The 22,145-nt window shown below is 35.3% G+C and overlaps 1 protein-coding gene across 2 annotated transcripts in view; it reads right to left on the bottom strand.

Annotated features, from left to right (window-relative positions):
• LOC149567729 (uncharacterized) overlaps positions 1-22,145 on the bottom strand; it is a 379,835-nt gene that overhangs the window by 231,251 nt on the left and 126,439 nt on the right. For both annotated transcript variants that reach the window (XM_089820995.1, XM_089820994.1), the window contains 4 exons: positions 19,693-19,803; positions 19,525-19,618; positions 19,288-19,396; positions 19,041-19,178 (listed from right to left, as the gene is read on the bottom strand). In XM_089820995.1, coding sequence (XP_089677121.1) covers positions 19,041-19,178; positions 19,288-19,396; positions 19,525-19,618; positions 19,693-19,803 — 452 coding nt within the window. The remainder of the gene's footprint in view (positions 1-19,040; positions 19,179-19,287; positions 19,397-19,524; positions 19,619-19,692; positions 19,804-22,145) is intronic.

Below are 22,145 nucleotides of genomic sequence, written 5' to 3'. Positions count from 1 at the left end.
CATTGTTCCTTCCATTACTAATTATGGCAATGAAATTCAGTTAGAAAATGCGCTCATATTCATTATTCAAATAAATGAAAGACTGAAATAACAATCCATAAGATAAACCTATCTCTTGCATATAGATATATTCCATATTCATAAATAAGATCAACCAATCTAACTGGTTGCCACTTACATTGATGAGAAGAGTTAATTTAATTTAAGGAAATAACTGAAACGATGATATAAATCAATCCATCTTATCTTCTACTTGAATAAACATCATAAAAGTAAAATACCTGTTATCAATAAATGTTTGAATGCTCAACCTATCTTTGTCTGATGCACATCCTGACATCTTGTGGAGAAGGGAAACATTGTTAGGGGTTTAGCCTCCCAACCTCGGACCTTAAACTTATCCCCACACTTTTTCTAACTAAAAAGACCCTCTCTACCCGAAATAGACATGGAACACCTTGTCAGCCATTGAGCATCTTGGTACTCAATCCCACCACTCAACTTGACAATAGAGTATATGAATTGGACATGCATGAGCTATTTAATAATTCTTTTTTTAAAATGTAATCAATTTATTGAATTGCTTCTGATTCTAGTTTCTTGTTCTTGTAGATTTTCTCTCACCTCTTCACCCTCTTTCTTGGTCATTTGGCTAGGTGAGTCTTAAGTGTCAATTCCTAAAGTAATCCAACTCTTTTGCTGAACCTCAGCTGGTCTAAAGAAAAATATAATTTTAGTAGTGTCATACTATAGTTTTTATGACCCGAGAACCTCTCTTTAAGGACTTGCAAGAAATAGTTTGATTCTGGGATCTGACTGTAACAAGAGACATCTGAACATAGCATATATAATTGATTTTGACTTAACGTGAAAAGGATGGGTTCATCAAATATTCTATTCAATATAGCAATTTCAATAATGATACATGGAATTCAATGACATAGTTCTTATTGTTGTATTATCGAATGCAAATATATAACATTTATGAATTGAAATGGCTGACCACATAATCTAATCAAGAAGACATGGAGCTTGGCTCGACTCTATATAGCCAGCTATTCTTGATATGCATATTCCAACGTGTAGAGCTCAGATAAATAATGACTACATTTTGTCCTCCAACATTCGCAGCAATAAAGATAAAAGAATAAAAAGAGAGCAGTTGTATATATGCAGAACTTCGACTTCTATATAAAGAAGGCATTCGAAGGAAATACAAAGGCTTCCACAAAGCCATGACTCTTTGGCAAGTTATAAAAGAATATAAACAAATCTTCTTGAATCACCGATAAAAGATGCCAAGTGTACATTCTCACCCCTTATAAAGACAAGTAATTTATAAGCATTTAAAGGTTACTAAATCAAAAGGAATAATTTATTAAGTTATATGTATATATATATATATATAATTTCGAATGGTGATATTATATTATATTTATCCCAGGTCGTACCTAATAAGGTATGCATATCTAAATACGCGTATTAATTGGAAGACTATCTTATCTTCATATCTTCTCAAGGTACACACATATTTAGGTATATGTATTTTAATAGATTTGAGCTTGTATAAATTAATACTATGATAGCACCATACTTTTATACCTATGTGCACATACATATATATATGTATTATTTTGAAGTGATAAGAATGTCAACATAAACCATTATAGGTACGTATTTTGATTATGTTAAAATGTTTTAGGTTTTATTGATTGTCCAACTAGCTCATGCATGTCCAATGTGTGTATCCTGTTATGTAGTTACTAGGTCCTCAACCATGGTGATTCAAGATTCATACCCATCTGCCCAGTGATGGTGATGACCCTGTGCCCAATTCTTTTCTAACAATGCTTCCACCCCTTTAACATGCTCCCTACAAGGAAATTCTCCACAGTTAAATCGTATTACCACAACACGTTATTATTCATAAATGATCATAATGGCTAACCGCCTTTTCAATTCTCATGAATTCATTATAAATAACCAACTATCCGCAATAGCTTTAAAATATCATCATAACGGTTAACTAGCATGCCATCTTCATATGAAACTATAACGATTAACCATCTTACCATTTCACGTGATTATAACAAATTTCAACAATCAACTGACTTCACGTGAAACCTCAAGGGCTATACGAACATTTTAAATTGGGTCAAAAATTGGGATGTAACATACTTATTAACATTTTCAGGCAAGTTTCATTTCATGCCAAATTTTTCCCATGTTTACTTGCAAGTTTTTGACAAGCAGGTTTTTGAAGAGCTTTACCACAAGCCAATGCTAATATTCAGTGAGTCCAATGCCAAAACTCATTTGACACAAAAAATACAAGGAAATGTGAACAAAAATTAGGATTTACTTTACGTGAAAAAACCTTTTTCCTACCAAGTTGTACACAGCTATAGTTGAAAGTCACATAATATTAGAGCATCCTTGAGCATGTTAATAAGGTTATGGTGGGTTCAAAGAGAAAATTTGAGGAATTTCATGTTTCCAAGTTAGTACTTTTTATTCCCAATCATGCAAACTCTTTTTGGCATTTTACTATTAGGTTTGCGAATATGATCTAAAAATATACATACTCGAATTCACTTTCAGTACATTTTTGTATTACTAATGTACGCTAATTGATGTGAATAATATTGTAGGACTTTTTTTTCCTAAACACGAGGCTTACATTTTAGGGTTAAACTATGCTATTCTAGTCAATTTATTTAATTATATTTCTATTCAATTATCATGTTACATTTGAAATGCATTTTATATGGATCTTACCATTTTATATGAATATTACCATATATAGTGGCATGACAAATATCGTTCAATATAAGAAATCATTGATCGACAATGGCACCATTAGTTTCATAGTTCATTACACCATCAAGTTCTTTCCTAAAGCTAGAACCCCAATTATACTCATGGTCCAAGGCCAATAAAAAGGTTTTGTATGGGCTCTAACTAGTTATGGAGAAAACAGAAGCATGCTCTTAGAAAGCAGCTATATACTTAAGATTGAGATCTCAGATTTGTGCAAAGGAACCTCTTTGTGCAAGATATATGTAAGGCAACATAAATAACATTCAATCTAGGTAAAAGTTACTCAAACTTGTACTTTTACATCTTTTTTTTTAATGTTGAACAATGAGAATGACTTATTTTATACTTTCTTCCTACATAACAGATATGAGATCTCATATCTCCTTTGGTTACCCAAGAATCGGAGGAGATACATTCAATCTAGGTAAAAGTTACTCAAACTTCTACTTTTACATCCTTTTTTTAATGTTGAACAATGAGAATGAATTCCTTTATACTTTTTTTTAACAAAACAAATATGAAGTCTTGTATCTCCTTTGGTTACCCAAGAACTAGAGGACATATGAGATCTCCTCTGGTTCTTGGGTAAGCTCAACTAGCGGGACGACGAAATGGTGTTCATGAAAAAAACAAAACAAAACAAGATGCGAGAAGCAAGGAGAAGAGCCTAAGTACTTGTCACAAGTGAGAAGCACCCAAGAATCGGAGGATAAGGCCTAAGGCGAAGACGAGTGCAAGTCATGTGTTGTCTCAACGAACCACTAGAGGTAGGGTGGAGTTGTCGAGTGTACCTGCAGTGAGGCCTCACAAATATGGTGTGACACTAAGAAGTAGAGGGAAGAATGAGCGGCCTCTTCATCCCTCGGGCAGGAATCACCGATGTGAAGGAGGTGATGAGTTGGTCAGAGTCTTATTGCAGGGGCACTGGGACATGGAGAATATGCACAGGGAGCTACAAGGCTTCCTGCAAATAAAGTGTCTATGAACCATTGGTTGATGTATCTGAAAAAGGAGGATAGGCTCTTGCACCCTCTAAATAAGCAATAAAATCTCCCCCTGATCTCGTAATAAATAGAGCAATGAAAAACAAAATGTGTCTCAGACTCCACCTCCTTGAGAGAGAGGAGGCAGTAGATCCTATCATCCCTGGCAAACTGATGCTCCATCTGAATGTAAATCTAGTGCAAGCCCATCCTGAAAGAACGCAAAGAGATGAGAAGAGCATAGGTCCAACAGCGAGTGAGGTACCAAGGGCGAACAATGATCTCCTCATGAGTATCCATGTAGAACTCAGCGTAGAAGGCCATCCTTAGTCGGAGACCCCTCGAAGGGTTTATCCAAGTTGTGATCATGTATTGTCTATAGCTATCATCCTTGACGATCTTGTTCAGATCCTGGCAGGAAGGAAGGAGGTGAGTAGGGGTGTCTAGGGAGATCTAAAATGGGGGAAGATGATCAATCAAGATCCAAATCGAACTAAGAAAAGCAAAAGCATGAGCAAACCAACACAGACCCTGCCAACAGAGTCGGACCCGACAAACTCCACAAAAGAGTAGTAAGCTAAGTAGGAGTATCTATCGCAACCCTCCGAGGAGTCAACAAAGCCCCGTAACCAATGAACAAACTAAACCATAACAAAGATGGTCCCCAACGTAAAGAAATGAGCACCAAACTTGGCCAAAATGGTATTGTGGAGAGTGGATCTATGACATCTGAGGATACGTTGAAGCATAAGGATCTAGACTCTCTCAACCGAAGCCTAATTGAACTCCAAGAGAGAGGGCCCCCAAAAAGTAGAGTCATAGAGAACAGTAGATCTAACCAAAAAGTCCAAGAGTAACATCTTGATCGTGGTGTCCTAGAAGTGGTGTCTGAAGCATTGTCACTCAAGCATACAAAGTGAACCCAAGCCCTTGTTAACCTGAGGCTACATATCAAGTCTCAAGTTGAAACAGGGCCTGAAGAACTTGACACCCAAATAAGTATAAGAAGAGGTGATCTCAACCTCATGACTCTCAAAATAAAAGTGCACGTGAGAGGTCTTCAAACAGTGAAGGCCATCATTGGGGTATTGCCCAAGTTCACAACTAACTGTCTCGCATCAAAAAAGGAGGCGAAGCCATCGAGAATCCATTGGATCCCTATAGGAGAAGAAGCCAAAAGAACCACGTCGTCAGCAAAATGGATATTAGGATCTGGTATAAGTAGAAACTATCCCCATGGGATAAGATATCCTAAAGGAAGGACTCCAGCTTATCAATGTAGATGCTAGAGAAAGTAGGGGAGAGAGGACAACCATACTTCACCCCTATGGTGCTCTAAATAAGATCCGAAAAACCATGTTGAGTCTTAAACTTACCATCCACACACTCATAAAGCCTCATGATAGCAATTAGAAGGGTCTCTAAAAGTCTCTCGAACAGAGTTATTTGAGGAACAAAGTCAAAGGCTTTACGAAAGCGTACAAAATAGCAGTAGACCTTTGTCAAGTGATGTCGAGCCTCCTCAATGATAGTCCATAAAGTCAAAATATGACCTGTGGTCTAGAAATCCGTACAAAAACTAGCTTGCCCCTGGCCTGACAATGTCGAAGATCAAGCTCCCTAGATACAATAGTGATCAGCATTGTGGCATAGAGTTTGGCAAAAATATGCCCAATCATGATAATCTTGTAGTTGTCGGGGACCGAAACCAACCAAGTCTTGTAAAACGAATGGATGATGTGTTGTGCCCAAGAGTCAGGAAAAGCCAATACAAACAACCTTGTTAAAGAGCATCATGAGAAAGAAGCCCAAAATTGTGAAATCAAGCTTGAAAAGCTCTACCAAGAATCCTTCCACATTCGCACACTTGCTATTGCTCATATATCTTACGGCCCCAATAAGGTTGGATAAGGTGAAGAGGCGGCAACTAGGATGGCGTGAGGTGAAGTCAGGTTAGTTGAGGATCTCATTAGAATGGAGGTGTGGAAAATCAGCGTGCTATGATCTAGAGTGGAGGGGGGAGATGGATGGCGAGAGAAAAATGTACACCAAAAGCATTGCAGAGACCGAAGAAGAGAGGCACAAAGAGATCTACACTACATAGCGATAAAACTCTATTTCTTGTGGCAAAGATGGTGGCAGTAGTCAAGCTTCATCAGAGAAAGTCTGAGGGAGGAACTGGAAAAGGTTAAGCGAATCAAGTTGTGAAAGGACTTGTATTCCTCATTGAACCACTGATTCAAGAGACAGGGACTACTACGTTGGGGGTGGTGGGAAAGGGGGGAGTTGCAGTTGGGGATTGAGAGAAGAGAAAACTCCCACATCACGAAAGAGAGCGAGCTAAACATGGAGGGCACATCCATGGGTTTGATAAAAGAGTCAATGGGGAGGAGCTGTCTAAGGTGGTTGAGTAAGAGGTCACAATCGCTCTCAACAAAGCAAAAGGAGGTACAAGTGGCGCAAGTGGAGAGGGTGATAGAAGCAGGGGCTGCCCCAAGGGGGAAGGGGGCATGAGCAAGGAGGTAGAAAGGGTGGAGGGGTTAGAGGGGGTGGAAACCCAAAGGGCGAAGCTGAGGAGGGTATGGTCGGCTAGAGGGAGGGGAGAGATAGTGAAGTGACTAATAGAGGGGATAAACGAGGCACAAGTGAGAGCATAATCAACTACCCCTGTAGTGGGGCTAGCAAGTGAAATGCTCAAAACCCAAAAGACAAGGAAGCTCCATCAAAATCACCAAGTTAGAGGACTCGCATAGCTGAAGAAGATGGCGGCCATATTTACTATATGGATCCTAGCAATCTACAAAGAGTCACTGCAAGTCCACAGTGCCTAGGTCCATCTCCATAAAACAAACAAAATCGAACCCACGATCATGGAAGGGAATCTCTGGCCTATGCATTAAAATCACCTAAGACGAGGACATCACCCATGGCAAAAAAACTAGCAATGAGCACAAGAAGATCCTCAAAAGGGTCCCCATCCTCAAGGTCGTGAATAGCATAGAAAGAGGCCGGCACAAAGTAGCAAACCGCGATGACGATGTCACCGTAATGTGGCATCCGATTGACACAGATCCACATGAACCTAGCATAGCAATCAAAATGAGCAACAGAAGTCATGCTAACAAGATGGCCCCTGACCAAACAAGCAACCCCACCTGACCCCACTAGATCTCATCCCTAAAAGCAGATAACCACCGATGACCAGAGACATCTACAAGAGGACAGTGTGGCTCTCATGAGTCTCAGTGATGAAGAGAATATCTGCAGGACCAAGAGCATCCTAAAAAAGACCAAGCAAGGACCATAAGGAACCACTACCATTCCAACAATGGACAAGTAAGGAATCACTGTGGCACTCCGCATTGCACGCACACACCCCTTGCTCTCGCCTCACCATTTGTCCTAGCTTCCCAACCAGGAGGATGGGAATCCCGAATAACAACTCTCAGGTCCCTAATGATGTCCCGCTTCCCATCACAATTGAGATCTGCCCCAAGCCCCTGTGTCTACTTTAACTCAACAACTTGTGATTTAGTGGGGTCCTCGTCCAAGTAGACCTTCAATGGGAAGGGGGTAGAGCTTTCTCCTAGCTTTGAGCACACGATGTATATCGGAAAGACTATGGAAGTGAAGGAATAGGGTGGAGTCATAGCCAATCCAAGCCCTATCTAGAGAGATATCAAGAAGCTGAAGTTGGTAAATATTTTCGTGGCATAAGAATAAATTCAACAAACTCTACTAGTGACCGTGTGGCATTTACAAGCATGCAAAATGTGGAATTGCCAATGTGAAATTGAAGCGAATGGGGCTGAAATGCTATAGACAATCACATTAATAAAATACAGTGAACAACCTCTTCATTGTTGTGCCAAACGGGAGATGCAAAGTAGGCACATGATCTTAAAACGATCTTGGAGAAATAACGTGCTCCATGTAATTCATCCATTAGCTCATCAATTCTAGGGATAGGGTATCTATTTTTTATGGTCTTCTTATTCAATGCCCGATAATCGATGCACATCCTCATAGTTTCGTCTTTCTTTTTTACTAATACAACAGATGATGCAAAAGGGCTACTACTTGGTTGTATATGCCCCATTTCCAAAAGTTCCTCGAAAGTTTATTCTATTTCTTCTTTATATTTGTGGGGATGCCTATAAGGCGTAGTGATTACTACTTTTGCTCCTTCTAATTCAATGGTGTGTTCAAAACCTCTCTTAGGGGGAAGTCTAGGGGGTATGTCTCCAAACACCTTTTTATATTTTTCAAGAATAGGTTGAATCTCTAGGTGGAATGTTTTTTCTTTAGTGGGATTATTATCCAAGATCATACATTGAGCTATCATTTCTCCTTAACCATGTATTAAGATTTTCTCCATTTTATTACAAGATACTATCCTTGCTGATCCATCGGTCATACCTCTTAGTGTTATGTCTTTCCCCTCATGTTTGAAGCATATTTCCAGATTTGGCCAATCCATGGTGAAACGTCCTAGGGAGTTGATCAAGGGCATTCCTAGGATGATATCATTTTGTATGTTAGCTACATTAAGGTTCCTTTTAATAACATATCCATTTGTGGTGATTTCTACTAGTGTAACCATCTTTTTGTAATGATCTAATGTGCCATCAGACAACTTGACCTAATGTGCCATCAGACAACTTGACTCTAAAACCTTCAAAGTCTTGAGTTTTTTACCTTCTTTTTTTGACCAAGTGTTTGCTGATAAAATCATGAGAAGCTCATGTGTCCACTAGTGCAATCACCTGTTCTCCCTTAAGCACACCTTTGATTTGGAAAGGTCTATTCTTGTCTTGAGATATGACGGCCAAGGTTCCTTGTTCTAATTCCTCCATTCTAATTCTTTTATTTGTTTCTTCAATTTGATTTACTTGTCCTCTTTTACATTGGTGTCCCCGTCCCCAAGGTTCTCTACATTTAAAGCACAATTTTTTTTGAGTTAGTTCTTCTTGTTGAGGGCATTTGTGTCCAAAGCTCCAAGGCTTGTGGCATAAGTAACATGGTTTATCTTGGTTTTCCTTGCTGATTCCTTCACTTCAGGGGAAAGCTTTGGAGGGATAATTCTGGAATCTCTCCTTATTATTAGATTCAATCATTTTGGTTTTCCTTATGGCTTCTTCCAGATTTTGTGGTTTGTGGGGTTTTAACGTCTTTGTAGATTCTTTCAGACCTAGAAATATTCGAGTGAGCCTCTTTTGTGATAGATCAGGGACCATGATTGAAATTTCTTGAAATTTCTTTATATACTCTTGTAGGGCTCCTGTTTGCTTAAGATGTGTCAACTCTTGGAAGTACCATTCGGTATCTTTCTCATCAAATCGGTTTATGAGTTTTTGGGAGAACTCTTCGTTAATTTTCACATCTTTATGACCTAGTGAGATACGCCCTTGTGTCCACCAATCATGTGTTGCTCCTCCCAAAAGGATTATGGCAAATTGGAGTGCTTCTTCCCCTGTCATAGAATTTAGGATGAAGAATATATTAAGTTTTCTAGCCACTGATGAGTTGACATTTCCTCTAATCCATTAGAGGTTGGAATTGTGACCTTACTTTGCGTTTAAGTTCTTCATTTATGTATCCTCTAGGTATTTCTCTTCTTTTATCTGCACAAAATTCCCTAAACGAGACTACTTCTCGAATGTGAGGTTCCAAGGCTGCATATGCTCTTGCAATATCTTCTATACTGGTTAAGGGCTGCTCTACCCCTTCCTCTTCTCTTGAGTTTGTTCTTCTAGGTAGAAATGTTGGTTGCGGCAGACTTGAACTTGAAGCTATATTATTATTTTTTGAATGAATTGAACTAGTTTCTCTCCCCGAGTTTGGTTGATTTTCTAAATTATTAATTGAATTTCCCATGTTTTGTAAGGCTTGTAGGAGAGCCTGGTTTGATTTCTCCGTTTGGTTTAGTAGAGTTTGATTGGTTTGGTTATTTTGCTCCATATATGACCTTACTTCGTTTGCTAAATCATTCATTGTTGTCTTTGTTCTTCTCTTGTAAATTTGCATAAGCCTTTATCCACAGCGTGGTAGGATTATGCTCTGATACCACTATAACGAACCTTTGTTTGAATCTGTATTTAAGAAGAACAACCCTGCATCAAATTGTTAGCAAAAATAAGAAAAATAAGAATATATGAAATGCACATTGAAATATGAAGTAATAATATGTAGACTACCCTGTATGACCCGTTATCACTCCTTTGGAAGAAACTCCCTTTGAATCGCTCAACCCTCTAATGGGGATTGTTTCCAGATTAAGTAATCGTCATAAAGGAGTATCTAACTAAGGCCTCTAGAGATCTCCAATTAATCACTTGGTAAAGATCCCTCCTTTACCAAGGCCCTGTGACATATGCATATGCTTAATCCTTACAATATATATATTGTCTCTTGTTTGTAGTTTCTCTCTAAAGAAACTAGAAGTTTCTCTCTAAAGAAACTATACTTCTATTTAAACATTTTTAATCATCTTTGGTGAAATATTTTTATTCTGAGTTTCTCTCTAAAGAAACCAAATATTCAGAATTTTTGTTCACATTCCCAAACATCTTAAGTGAATGTCAATCCTGTGTTTCTCTCTAAAGAAACCAAAAATTCCAATGTTTCCTTAATATGTTATAACTTTGTTTAAATTGTCCTGGTTGGGTTTAGGGTTTCTGGTGATATATTATCTTATATGCCTTCTTCCCGTACGATGACCACCATTGGGTACGAGCAGACACCCTAGGTCCTTTATTTGCAGGCATTATAGTAACTCCTTTATATGCAACTCGAATGTTGATTCCCTTCCTCACTAGTATGTATGTCATGACTGAGAAACTCTTCACGGATGAGTGCGGGCTTCCTCCGCAGCAATACTCTGAGTTTCCCCTGCGTAATGAGTAGGGACTTCGGTGCTGCGAAATTTCCTTCAACCTAATGTTCCAGTTCGTTCATGTTTGATTCTTACGCTTGTGTCTGCCAGTGTCTTCTCCTGATTCCGTGTCTCTCTGTTTTTCCTTCCTCCCTTCCCATTTTCGACATGCAATTAATATATGACTACTCTAAATTGCAAGCCATGTCCCTTTCAATCGGTTTGTATTTAGCAATACTAATTCGCTTGTTTTGTATTTGTCAATGTGTAAATTTATATTTTATTTTATTTGTTCATTGAAATTTAATTATTTATTTTTCCTTTGTAATATGACTTATAATATTATGTGTTTTCTCATTCAAACAATGAATCCTTTCAACCTTCCTATTATATCTAATTAAATGAAATGATTTGATTTCATTATTAAATTTTAAGATTTAATACTATTAGATTATAGTATTTAGTTTATTTAACAATCTTAAATTTATGAGGTAGATTAAATATTACAATAACATCTATTAAATACAAACATTATTTAGTTATATCATTTCATTTATTTATAACTTTAATCGTTATATATTACAATAGCATTTATTTATTTATTTATCTATCTTTACTTGAAATAAAAATATTATAAGTTATATATAATTATTATATATATTACTTATTGTTTTGTATCTTAATAATTATTAAATATTATTTTAGCGGGGATATCACAGTCCTCCCCTCTCGAATTTGCTTGTCCTCAAGCAATTGATTTGATTTTTAATTAATTCATAGTTCAAATTAATTTTCTTCCCTGCATATGTGTTAGATACTTGCAAAGTAAACATGGTAGAACATATGAATGAAGACACAAAGTAGACACATTAATGCATGAAGACGCAATGCAAACACGAGGTAGGCAAACGAATGCATAAAGACACAAAGCAAACATATTAATGTATTAAGACATGATGTAGACACATAGTATACATGTTATAATCTTGCTTACAATTTGAAACAAGAAAAGGTAAGGAAATGTTTTACCACTTTGATCGTGAATGTCGCGGTCCTTTCCCCTGTCTTGAAGTCAAAATTTCTTGAAGATGCATATTTTTAACAACTTTTCTATATCTAGTACTATAATAGGGTGTATAATTCCATAGTGGATGGTAGATTTATTGCTGCTCAAGTCTGGACACACTCAGCTTGGGGCTCCCTTAGATTTTTATCCATATTGGGATTCTCTTGCCCCAACCAATTTACTGTTCCCTCTGTGCACACTACCTACCCACTAGGAACATGTTTAATTTTGATGTGGATTGTAGATTTACTGCTTCTCGAGATTGGACATGCTCAACTTGGGGCTCCCTCAACTCTGTATCCATATTGAGATTTTCTTGCCCCAACGCAACTGATTTACTCCTCCCCTTGTGCACAATCCCTATCCATCATGAATTTAAGCACAAATATTTTGAATAATGTCTCCTTTTGAGACCCAACAGGGATTTTTATCTAACTTACTTATACTTTTATCTTTCAGTTTAGACAACATTAGTTTAGATATGTCACAAAAAACATTATACTCAAATATATAAATATCTATAATCATGGTGTACAATATACCAAATTTATTATTCAGATCATTAATGATATTTTTGATTAATTATCATAAATAAATATAATGAACAGAAATAAGCTTAACATATTTATTGCATCCAAATTATAACACGTAACATGTCATACTTATTACCAAAATATATAAAAAATTCATTATATAAACTTACCTCATACTTGAATCAGTGTCCTCTTACCATTCTCGGTTGTCATAATTTGGAATCTACATAACTTCAATCATCGTGGTGTATGCAGTAGGACATTATTCTTCTACTTTTCATCTTACTCGTCATTGTGTCATCCATTTTGTTGCAATACCAAGAAGGCAAATGTAGGAGTGACAAACTAACAATGCTCATTGGGTAGATCATCCTCATCATAGTTCAAAATAAGATATGGTGGAAGTAGTGATGGCCCCGATACAGACAGTAGGAGCATCCGCTCTAGCAAATGCCAATCATCACAATGCAATTTGCAAATCCTCGATAACGAGTTTGAGTATGAATCCAGAATTTAGTGGTTTCATAGGAAATATGTAAATGGGAAGCACAATTGCCTTTTTATAATGGCGTCACCTTATAATGCTACTCCCTATAATTGATCAACTCTTTTTCATTTCGTAGTTTCTTATCAAAATCATTTTCCTCTTAACTCCTATATTCATTGGTATCATTAATAGGTAAAATTCTCCCACAACTAATCTTTTTTTATTTCCCATTATTTAATAATCTTCTTACCTGGTGGATCCTCTAACATACGTGGTGCATGAGCTAGCTGGGAAGGCACTGTTTGTTTCAAACTTAGTTCTCTCCTTATTCCGCAGTTATCCCTCCATTCGCCTCTACCTTATATAATAGAAAGTGCCTTGAACACTTAACCTAACAAGATGGTGTTCTTTTTTTTAATATATGGTTGATCCTTTCCTTCATTTAGTTTTTGAATAGTTAATGTTTGTCAGTTGTCAGTACATACATATTCTATTCCTCAATCATTTCCCTTATGAAACTTGTCTGCTATAGTGGAGCGACGAAAGGAGTTGGTAGGACTAAGGAGACGTAAGTCCTCCAGATGATCATGTCATCCTATTATGTTCTACCATAGATAAAGTTTTGAAAGTGCAGAACCATCAGATCATCCAATTTCAATTTCAACTGTGTTGTACACATATTTAATGAAAAACAACATTGACAAAGAAGGCCTTTTTCGTTGAAGCCATAACCCAGCGACCAGTTGCTAAGCAGTTATCTCTCCAAATCTAATGCGTTGTATAATGGAAGGACAATCGATTCCTTCCTTCAAGAAACTAAGAATTCACTCGAGAATGGAATATTTAAGGGAAAAGAGTTGTCGATATACCAAAATCCATCTTTTAGTAATCAAGCATATGCAGGCATCTCATAATCGACAATGAATGATGTGTTCGCTAGTGAATTGGACTAATAATTATTGTTGATTCCATGTTTTGCTCAATCTTGTACTGTAATTCAAATATTAATGTATGATTCGCTTATCAACTTTCTTATTTTAATATTTCTAAATTTATTTTCACAAGTTGGTAGGTTGTTTTCTCTGATACCAATTCTATTGATCCATATTCTTCATCCATGTTGATAAGACAAATTTACGTAATCAAATGATATATTTTTGTTGATGATCCTCGAATTAATCCTTTGGACCTTCCTATTATATCTAATTAAATGAAATGACACACCCCTTCCAGATCATTAAATAATATATTATTAATATTAAGAAATGATTTGATTTCATTATTAAATTTTAAGATTTAATACTATTAGATTATAGTGTTTAGTTTATTTAACAATATTAAATGTATGAGGTAGATTAAATATTACAATAACATCTATTAAATACAAACATTATTTAGTTGTATCATTTCATTTATTTATAACTTTAATCATTATATATTACAATAGTATTTATTTAATCTATCTTTACTTAAAATAAAAATATTATTAGTTATTCATAATTATTATATATATTACTTATTGTTTTGTGTCTTATAATTATTAAATATTATTTTAGCAAGAATATCACACTTTACATATGCATGTTGTCTCTTTCCAAGATCATCACATTAGATCTTCAAAGTGTCTCATCCATACTTCCACGCTTTGTTGTGGATCAAGAATCAACGCTTTTATGGAAGCAATTTCCTCTGATGATTTATTCACATTTTGGAGTTTTCATGTTGCAGCACAAGCACAAGGGATGCCCTCATCTACAAAATCGAAAGGCAAAATGAAATATCAATATGATAAAGAATTGGCTCATGTGACTCCATCCCAGGTCTCATATATTCTTGATAGTGTGTGAAATACATAGATTAGGCATGAGGATATGATTGATTTCTTCCAAAGGATAGAAGCTCCTGCTAGTCATGAAATAAAACGTATCAAAAAGAGTAATATTCATTTGGTGTCTTCCTTTCCTATGGCTGCCCTAGAAACGGAATTTGTTCTAGGATGTGCAAAGCATTTTAGTCCGAAGTCAAAAACAATCAAGGATGTTGATGGAAATGTAATTATTAGCCTTGATCTTGAGGTTATTGAACAGATTTTCAAAGTGTCACAGAGTGCAGAGCGTGTGGATTTGACTAAAGTAACATCTTTGTAGATATGGAATGCAAATAAGGGAAATTATCATAAATATGTTAATTTATATTGTTTGGATTCAAAGAGAAACAATTTCTCACTATGGCCAAAAACCATTCATAGATCCAATTTTAAGCCAGAATACAAAGACCTAATTATCCTTCTCAGTGGAATATGTGGTCTCAAGGATTCTAGTGATATTGAACCATGGATGTATAAGCTCATTTTCCAAATCATTGATAATAAAGAGCATATCTTTTGGGGTGAACTCATCAGCGCTGCACTTTGTGAGCAGCTACTCAATGTAGGAACATCGGCACCATTCTATATGAATTATTATCTTGTCTCTATTGCTGCTACTATGGGATCTTTTTTAGGACTTTCAACAAAAGGAGACCATTTTCAAGTTCTAGTTTGGGAATATTATGATCAAATTACTTTGACAAATAGTATCACTATAGGAGAGTTCAAGATGCATTTTTTGGACATTTTTGGTGTTTGTTTGATAAGCAATTGTCTATCAAAAGAGTGTCAAATGAGGCTTGGGATAAGGTTAATGATAAGGTTGCATCTTTATTTAATTTCCAACTTTTACCTATGTAAAAGTTGGGAATTTCAAAGGAGAACCATATACCTTACCTACGTATGCTACCGCCAAGATCATTCTAATGAAATTGGCCAAACAACTCATGGAGGCTCAATCTAATCAACATGTTTTGCATAGACTAGGTTTCAGTATTTCTTCTCCCAAACCCTTGGCGATCGGTCATTATATGATTAATTTTGTACACAAAGCAAAGGCCGTGGAAGTAGAACTTTAGTTGATTACATTGAAGAAGTTCAAAGACACATATGATTTTGATTACAAAGAGGTGAATTCAAAAATCAAGAGAGCATTTACTCATGTCTACCGTATAGACTATGTCATAGTTGCTTGAGTTGCTCCCACTTTTTCCTCCATTTTTTCAACTCCTTTGCCTATATAAAGAAGTGTTCTCTTATTGTGAAATCATCTTTTATTGTATGCAAGAGAGCTCTGGAGAAATTGTGCAAGCATAACTTTGATTGTTTAGCACCATTTTGAAAGAAAAGTGAATACAAAGAATCAATTAAGACCAAACTTTGATTGAGCGAAACTGTTACTTGTGCGAGTTAGAAGCTTTGACTATGATTTGAATTTTTTATCTTTGATTCATGTGTTATTTTGCATTCTTGATAATTGAAAAAGAATTAGAAAGCAACTAGATCCGAAGCTTTGACTAGGAGCGGTTGTAGAGACATATAGACTAGAAGTTTTGTCTGTAGATTGTATCTCTTTCTTGATTCACAAAATAATTAGGATATCTTTGCTTCTGGAAATCTTTGTGCCGCAATAGTAAAGCTTATTCATTTAGAATAAATTATGACCTGACTTCAAGCCAAATCGGTATACTTTCAACTAGCCTTTGACTTAGTGTTTGTTTATCAGTATCACCGTTCCAACTATTAGATAGAAGTGTAGTTAGAGATTTCATCTTACCCATTACTCGCTCCACGAGTAAATGGATTCTTTCCTAAAGCTAAGAGGAAAGAATATTGGTAACACCCTTTTACAAAATCTCTCAACTTCTTGCTTACTTTGAGTTGATCCAAGGAACAATGAGAAGGGAGAGCCTTCCCTTTAAGGTAGGAGAGACTCTGTCTCACACACTATGGCTGATCATCCTATTTTGCAACTGGATTTTACCCAAAATTGTCAATTTCAAAATATCCACCCAACAAAAGGAGCTTATAAATATGGAGCATTTGTAATGTAATGGGGGAAGACTTTTTGGCAGAGGGGAAATTATGCAGAAATTTCTCTAGAGAGTTTTGGATTTGTATCATGTGTAAGAGTGTCTTTGAATTTGTATATCTTCAAAGAAATAATGAAGAATGCATTTAGTCATACATCTCAAATATGTTCATGAGTTGTTATTACTGGTTTTTCTTGTCAGATGGGTAATCCCTTTATGTACTCATCAAATCCAATGATCTCTCTGATTTATGTAAGTGGTTTGGCAAAATGCATTCAATTCCTCATACGTTGATGTGGATGCATAGAAAAGATTATCATTCCATATAGCAAGACAATTATTCTTACTTTGTCATTATTGCATAAATGTGCTGAAAACCCTTTTTTAATCATTATCTGTTTGAGTATCTCAACTAGTATTTGTATGTCTACTGTTGAGGTTTAAGTTACGTATTTTCTTAAGGTTTCTCTTGTTTCCCTTATGTACTTTCAGGTAAAAAGTACACAGAAATACTAAATACCCCAACCTTACGAGGGAGCTGCCCCTCTCAAATACAAAGGAAGGTTGTAGTTTGATAGTGATTGGGCTTCAATCTATCCAACTGTCAGTGCGGTTGCCACTGCTCCTCGGGCGAATAGGATCATTTTCAAGGAAGAACTCTCAGTGACAAATATGTTTTCTGACAGAATTATATGGTCATCACAAAATACATACCTTCATTTGAAGCAGGATAACCTTCTTAAATGTGGGCAGGGTATCTCAGGTTGGTTAAATAAGTTCTAATGTAAAGAGGTTAACTTATCTTAGCTGATATAATACATAAAGATGAAAGTAAAAGGATTGTATCTCACATCAAGCTGCAATATAGTTAAAAGTGGTTTAATGAGTTTATTTTGGACTTTACAGTTTGATGGAATCTACATCCTCTCTGGTAAATTTATCTAGTTGCATCCTTTTCACCTTTGATATTTTAACAAGATAAGCCTGCAGATTTTTTGAGGCTCAAGTAAATCAGATGACTTTTTCCTTGCTAACAGTTTTGTTTCGCAGAGGATTGATAACTCATATAAACTGGGAATAGTTGTCACTGTTTGAAAGGGTAGCTATTCCTGTGAATAGTCAATATTGTTTATATGGTATTGTTGATAAAGTCCAGTTTCTTATGTAGAATTGACGATCTATTGCCTGGCACTAACCTTTGTTTTAAGTGCAGTAAAGTTTTGTTCTTGCAGAAACTTACATGCTTAAATGGAAGAATGAGGGACACTTTCAATACAGCCATTAACACCTATCAGAAACAATGTGGATACAGCTGGTAGAGGCATTGTTATTATTATGAAATATTTGTAAATTGTATCATTTTTAATGTATGTAACAAAACTGAAACATGTAATAATGACATCATCTGCAAAGCAGATCAACTTCTATTTTGATGACACCGTGAATGTAACAGTCTGTACTTTTTTGTTTGGATCTGGCCAATTGTCCTGGGCGATACCAGAGGTTTTTCTTGCCTCCTTTTCCTTTGGTGCCCACAGTGAACGGAGGGGAAAGAATTGTAAGAAATAATATTAATATTAATAAAATACATGGCCTAGGGCGTTTTACCGATCAAAAAAATATTATAATATGGTAATACAGTATTTATATTATAATATTATTATATAGTGTTTATAGTATTATTATTTTTTAAAAATTATATATTTGCAAATGTTTGATAGAAGTGTCGATTTTTTCAGTAAGTTTTTGGCAATTCTGAGTTTTCATAATTTTGGGATCGGCTGAGTTATTGCTGAGTCAAAACCTTTCTAAGAGAACTCCTTCAAACTTATTCAACTTATTTGCAGATTCTACTAGCATTTAATTAATTGAAAACAGTCACTTTTGATCAATGGGTTGAATGACAAATGTGTCTTTGGGAGAAATATTAATGGCCTTGGTGAAAATATCTACTTTGTCCAACAGACAAGCAAGCCTTTTGAATAGAAGACTAGAAGAAAAGGAGGTGAAGCTAAACAATTTTGACAAGATAACTAGAATGGCAAATAAAGCTTAATTTATGAGCAATGCGGTCACTAATCATGAACCACTGGGTGAATAATATAGTGGGAGAACATAGAAAGTTCTTTCAAACAAACAAATATGAACAACCATGATAATAAACCAAGTACCTACTATAATTTGCAGTTACTTAAGTAACATAATAATAATGCAAATTGATCTCCTAAGAAAATTATTTAGATGACAGGCAGCATAAAATACACATACATTTAGTGTAAACTTATGATTTGTCTGGTTATCTTAGCTACAGAATACATTTTGTAATTATGGATCTTAAAATTTCACATGGATGAAAACTCATAAACAATAGCCTTACTTTGAGTGACTTGATCTTTTGTGATTCGTTGAGCTGCCCAACTTCAAGTAAGTGGAACTTTTATTACGTCCAGAAACCTCTTCCCCATTTTCATATTCATCATGCCTTCTCTTCTTAGAAAAAGAATTTCCAATCTTCCTAGGAACCATAAATTAAAATATTAAGTATTCAAAATAGATGGCAGTAATAAATGACCAATCAGAAGTATGACTAGAAAATATCTCATAATTTGTGTTTGAACCCATACCGAGTAAACAATTCGCAATTTGTATATAAGTCTACATGGAAGCAACTAAATGCATGTTCCATCTCGTCAGTTGACCAATTATCAAACCTTTCAGAATTATCTATAAATGCTGAGAATAGAAATGATCATGTACGAAAGTTAAATCTGATATAACACAATTTTGCAGAAAGAAATTTCATGGTTATCCACTAGAAATTATATAGAAATTTATAATATTACATCTATAATGATTCTTACCTGTGTCTACTTTTCTTTTATCAGCCCAACTGAACAAGCAAGAATCTACTTGCAATGGGCATCCATAGAATAATCGTCCTTTGTTAGGTCCATCCTTTGAGCATGAAGTAAACATTAGATTAAATGTTAGTGAAGTACTTAAAATGTATATTTGCAATTAAACTGTACCTTTTTGACACTTTGTAGCCTTCCCCTTCCATGCTCACAAAGTGGACTTTGCTTTTTAAGATGTGAAATACTTTGTTTTGCTTTGTGGAACTTGTTTCCAATATCAAACAGCTGTGCATAAACCAATTATGAGATTAAAACAGATCTAATCCTCAAGAAATATACATCGATTCTTTCCAAACCCGAAGCAGACCTTATCCTAGAAAAATAAAAAGAAATAGGAAACACTGGTCAAATACATTGTAGGCATATATAAGTATGAAATCTTTATATACATATGTATGTATGCTATATGTGTGTGCATGTGTGGGTGTAAATGTATGCTCCATTTTGGTATGACTGTGTGCAAGTGTGTCAGTAAAAACTTGAGTTTCTGTTTGAAAGGTAAAATATGGAATTGAAAACTAATTGTCGTCAGTATCATCCATGACATAAAATTCAAGTATTCTTTACACACAAGAGCATTAAATTTATGTTCCTGAATAAATAAAATAAAAAGACAATTCTTTCAGAGTTCGAAAAAAGCAAGAGATGTTGAATAGAAGAGATTAATTATTTATGAATAGGTTCACCACATTTTATTTTTCTGGAGTCTAAACCCTAATTGCCATTCGACATTTACCAAAATAGTATAACTTTATTGAAGGAATCAAAGTTAATTTTGCTAAAAGCTCTAATCAGAGAGACAACTACTGAGAAGAAACTGAGAGTTGGGAACCTTGGATTCCTAAGGTAGCATCATCTAGGATTTTGCTATGATATGTAATTCATGGTATTAAATTACAAAACAACCATTTGAAGAAAAAAATCCATAAAAAAACATTCAGAATTCAAGAATGAAACCTGTCCCTTGAGAATGTTGGCATTAAAATATTTTCAACAGTATTCAGCATAATTTTATCCAATCGAAAACCCTTGAAAATAATTATCCATATATTGTTTATCCACTAACCTTACCAACAATATGACAATTCTTCCATCAATTTCATGATCACCCACCTCAGCCCCAATCTTCAACTGTGTCATCAGAAGCTTTCAGTAAAATGTCAATCTAAACTACTCTGTTTTCTTCAAAGAAAAACTTGCATGAAAGCTCATTGCAAGATATTGTGTTTATTATGGTTTAGGCTTCAGTTTTGTTGAAATGAATTGCTTTTATGTCATTAGCTAAGAAGACCTACAAATTTGTCATGTCCCCATTTTTGGAGGCAATTTGATTTAATTAATTTAATTAATTAGGTTATCCAAAATAATGAATATTATATGAGGATGACTAATTAATTATTTTAATTAAATAAATAAGTGGTATTAAGTTAATTATTTATAAAGTTATCAAATAAATAAATATTAAAAAGTAACTTTAGATTTAATTAATTTAATAAAGTGACTTGAATTATAAAATATTTTATAAAGTCACTTAATAGATAAAATAAAATAATGTTCTAGAAGCTTCTGGAGAAAGTGGAAAAAAAAGAATAAATAGGCACCCCGAGTTTCATTCTAATCATCCAGATTTGTTGTTGTTGATGTTGATGTTTGTTAATGTGCATTGTGGAGCCTAGGGTTTTTGCAGTAGTCACAACTGGCCATTGAGAACGAAAACTCTCAATTGGTACGCAATTTTGAGGGTGTGAAATATCACTTGAATTATTGCAGCTGGGAGGAAGATACTTCAGTCTTCTATTTGTGCTACATTGGAAAAAAATATTTGAGTACAAAAAGCAGTCTGAAAAAGCAATCCGAAAAAGCAGTTCGAAAAAGCAGTCTGAAAAAGCAATCCGTAAAAAGCAATCTGAAAAAGCAATCCGAAAAAAGCAATCCGAAAAAGCAAATTCGAAAAGGCAAAGAAAATTATTACAGCCATCTACAATCAAGTTCCTTTGGATATTCCATGCATTTTTTCTTATCATTTAGATGCCTATTAGAAGGTATGGCTGTAGGTGAAAGTTTGTAACAAATTTAAGCATTATTCTTGCGGATGTAAGCCAAGAGTCTTGGCCATTTCCTAAAAGTGGCGCTTGGTTCACAAAAGAGTGGAGATCATTTTAGGCGCTTGTGTTGGCACTTGGAGGCAGCCAATAATTTATTAAAAATTATCTTCTCCAAACAGGGGCGGCAACTAGAGAGGCACGACTTGGGCACTTGAGGAGGTTATTTTCTGTTCAATGGTATTGCAATACATCTATTCTCTAAGGCGACTTCATATGCCAGGTCTGATGTGTATTTTCATAGTTGCCTTTCACTATAGAGTGCTGTTGTAACTGTCATTTCGTATCAAACCTATCATTCATTAATAGATACTTCATTCATTTTTACATTTCTCACAATGGTATCAGCAATCCATGGCTTTAGTTGTATTTAATCATGCATGTGATTAGCGTACTGGTGTAGGGGAGTATTGAAGATAGATATTTAGTATTGCATCAATTTTCATTGGCAGCTGTAGGTGCATA

Source organism: Cupressus sempervirens, chromosome 3 (genome assembly GCF_028749045.1).
Source record: "Cupressus sempervirens isolate cs-2001-9-10 chromosome 3, ASM2874904v1, whole genome shotgun sequence".
Taxonomy (NCBI): Eukaryota; Viridiplantae; Streptophyta; class Pinopsida; order Cupressales; family Cupressaceae; genus Cupressus; species Cupressus sempervirens.
Note: the sequence above shows the minus strand (reverse complement) of the source record. Positions and strands in the feature narration are given on the sequence as shown.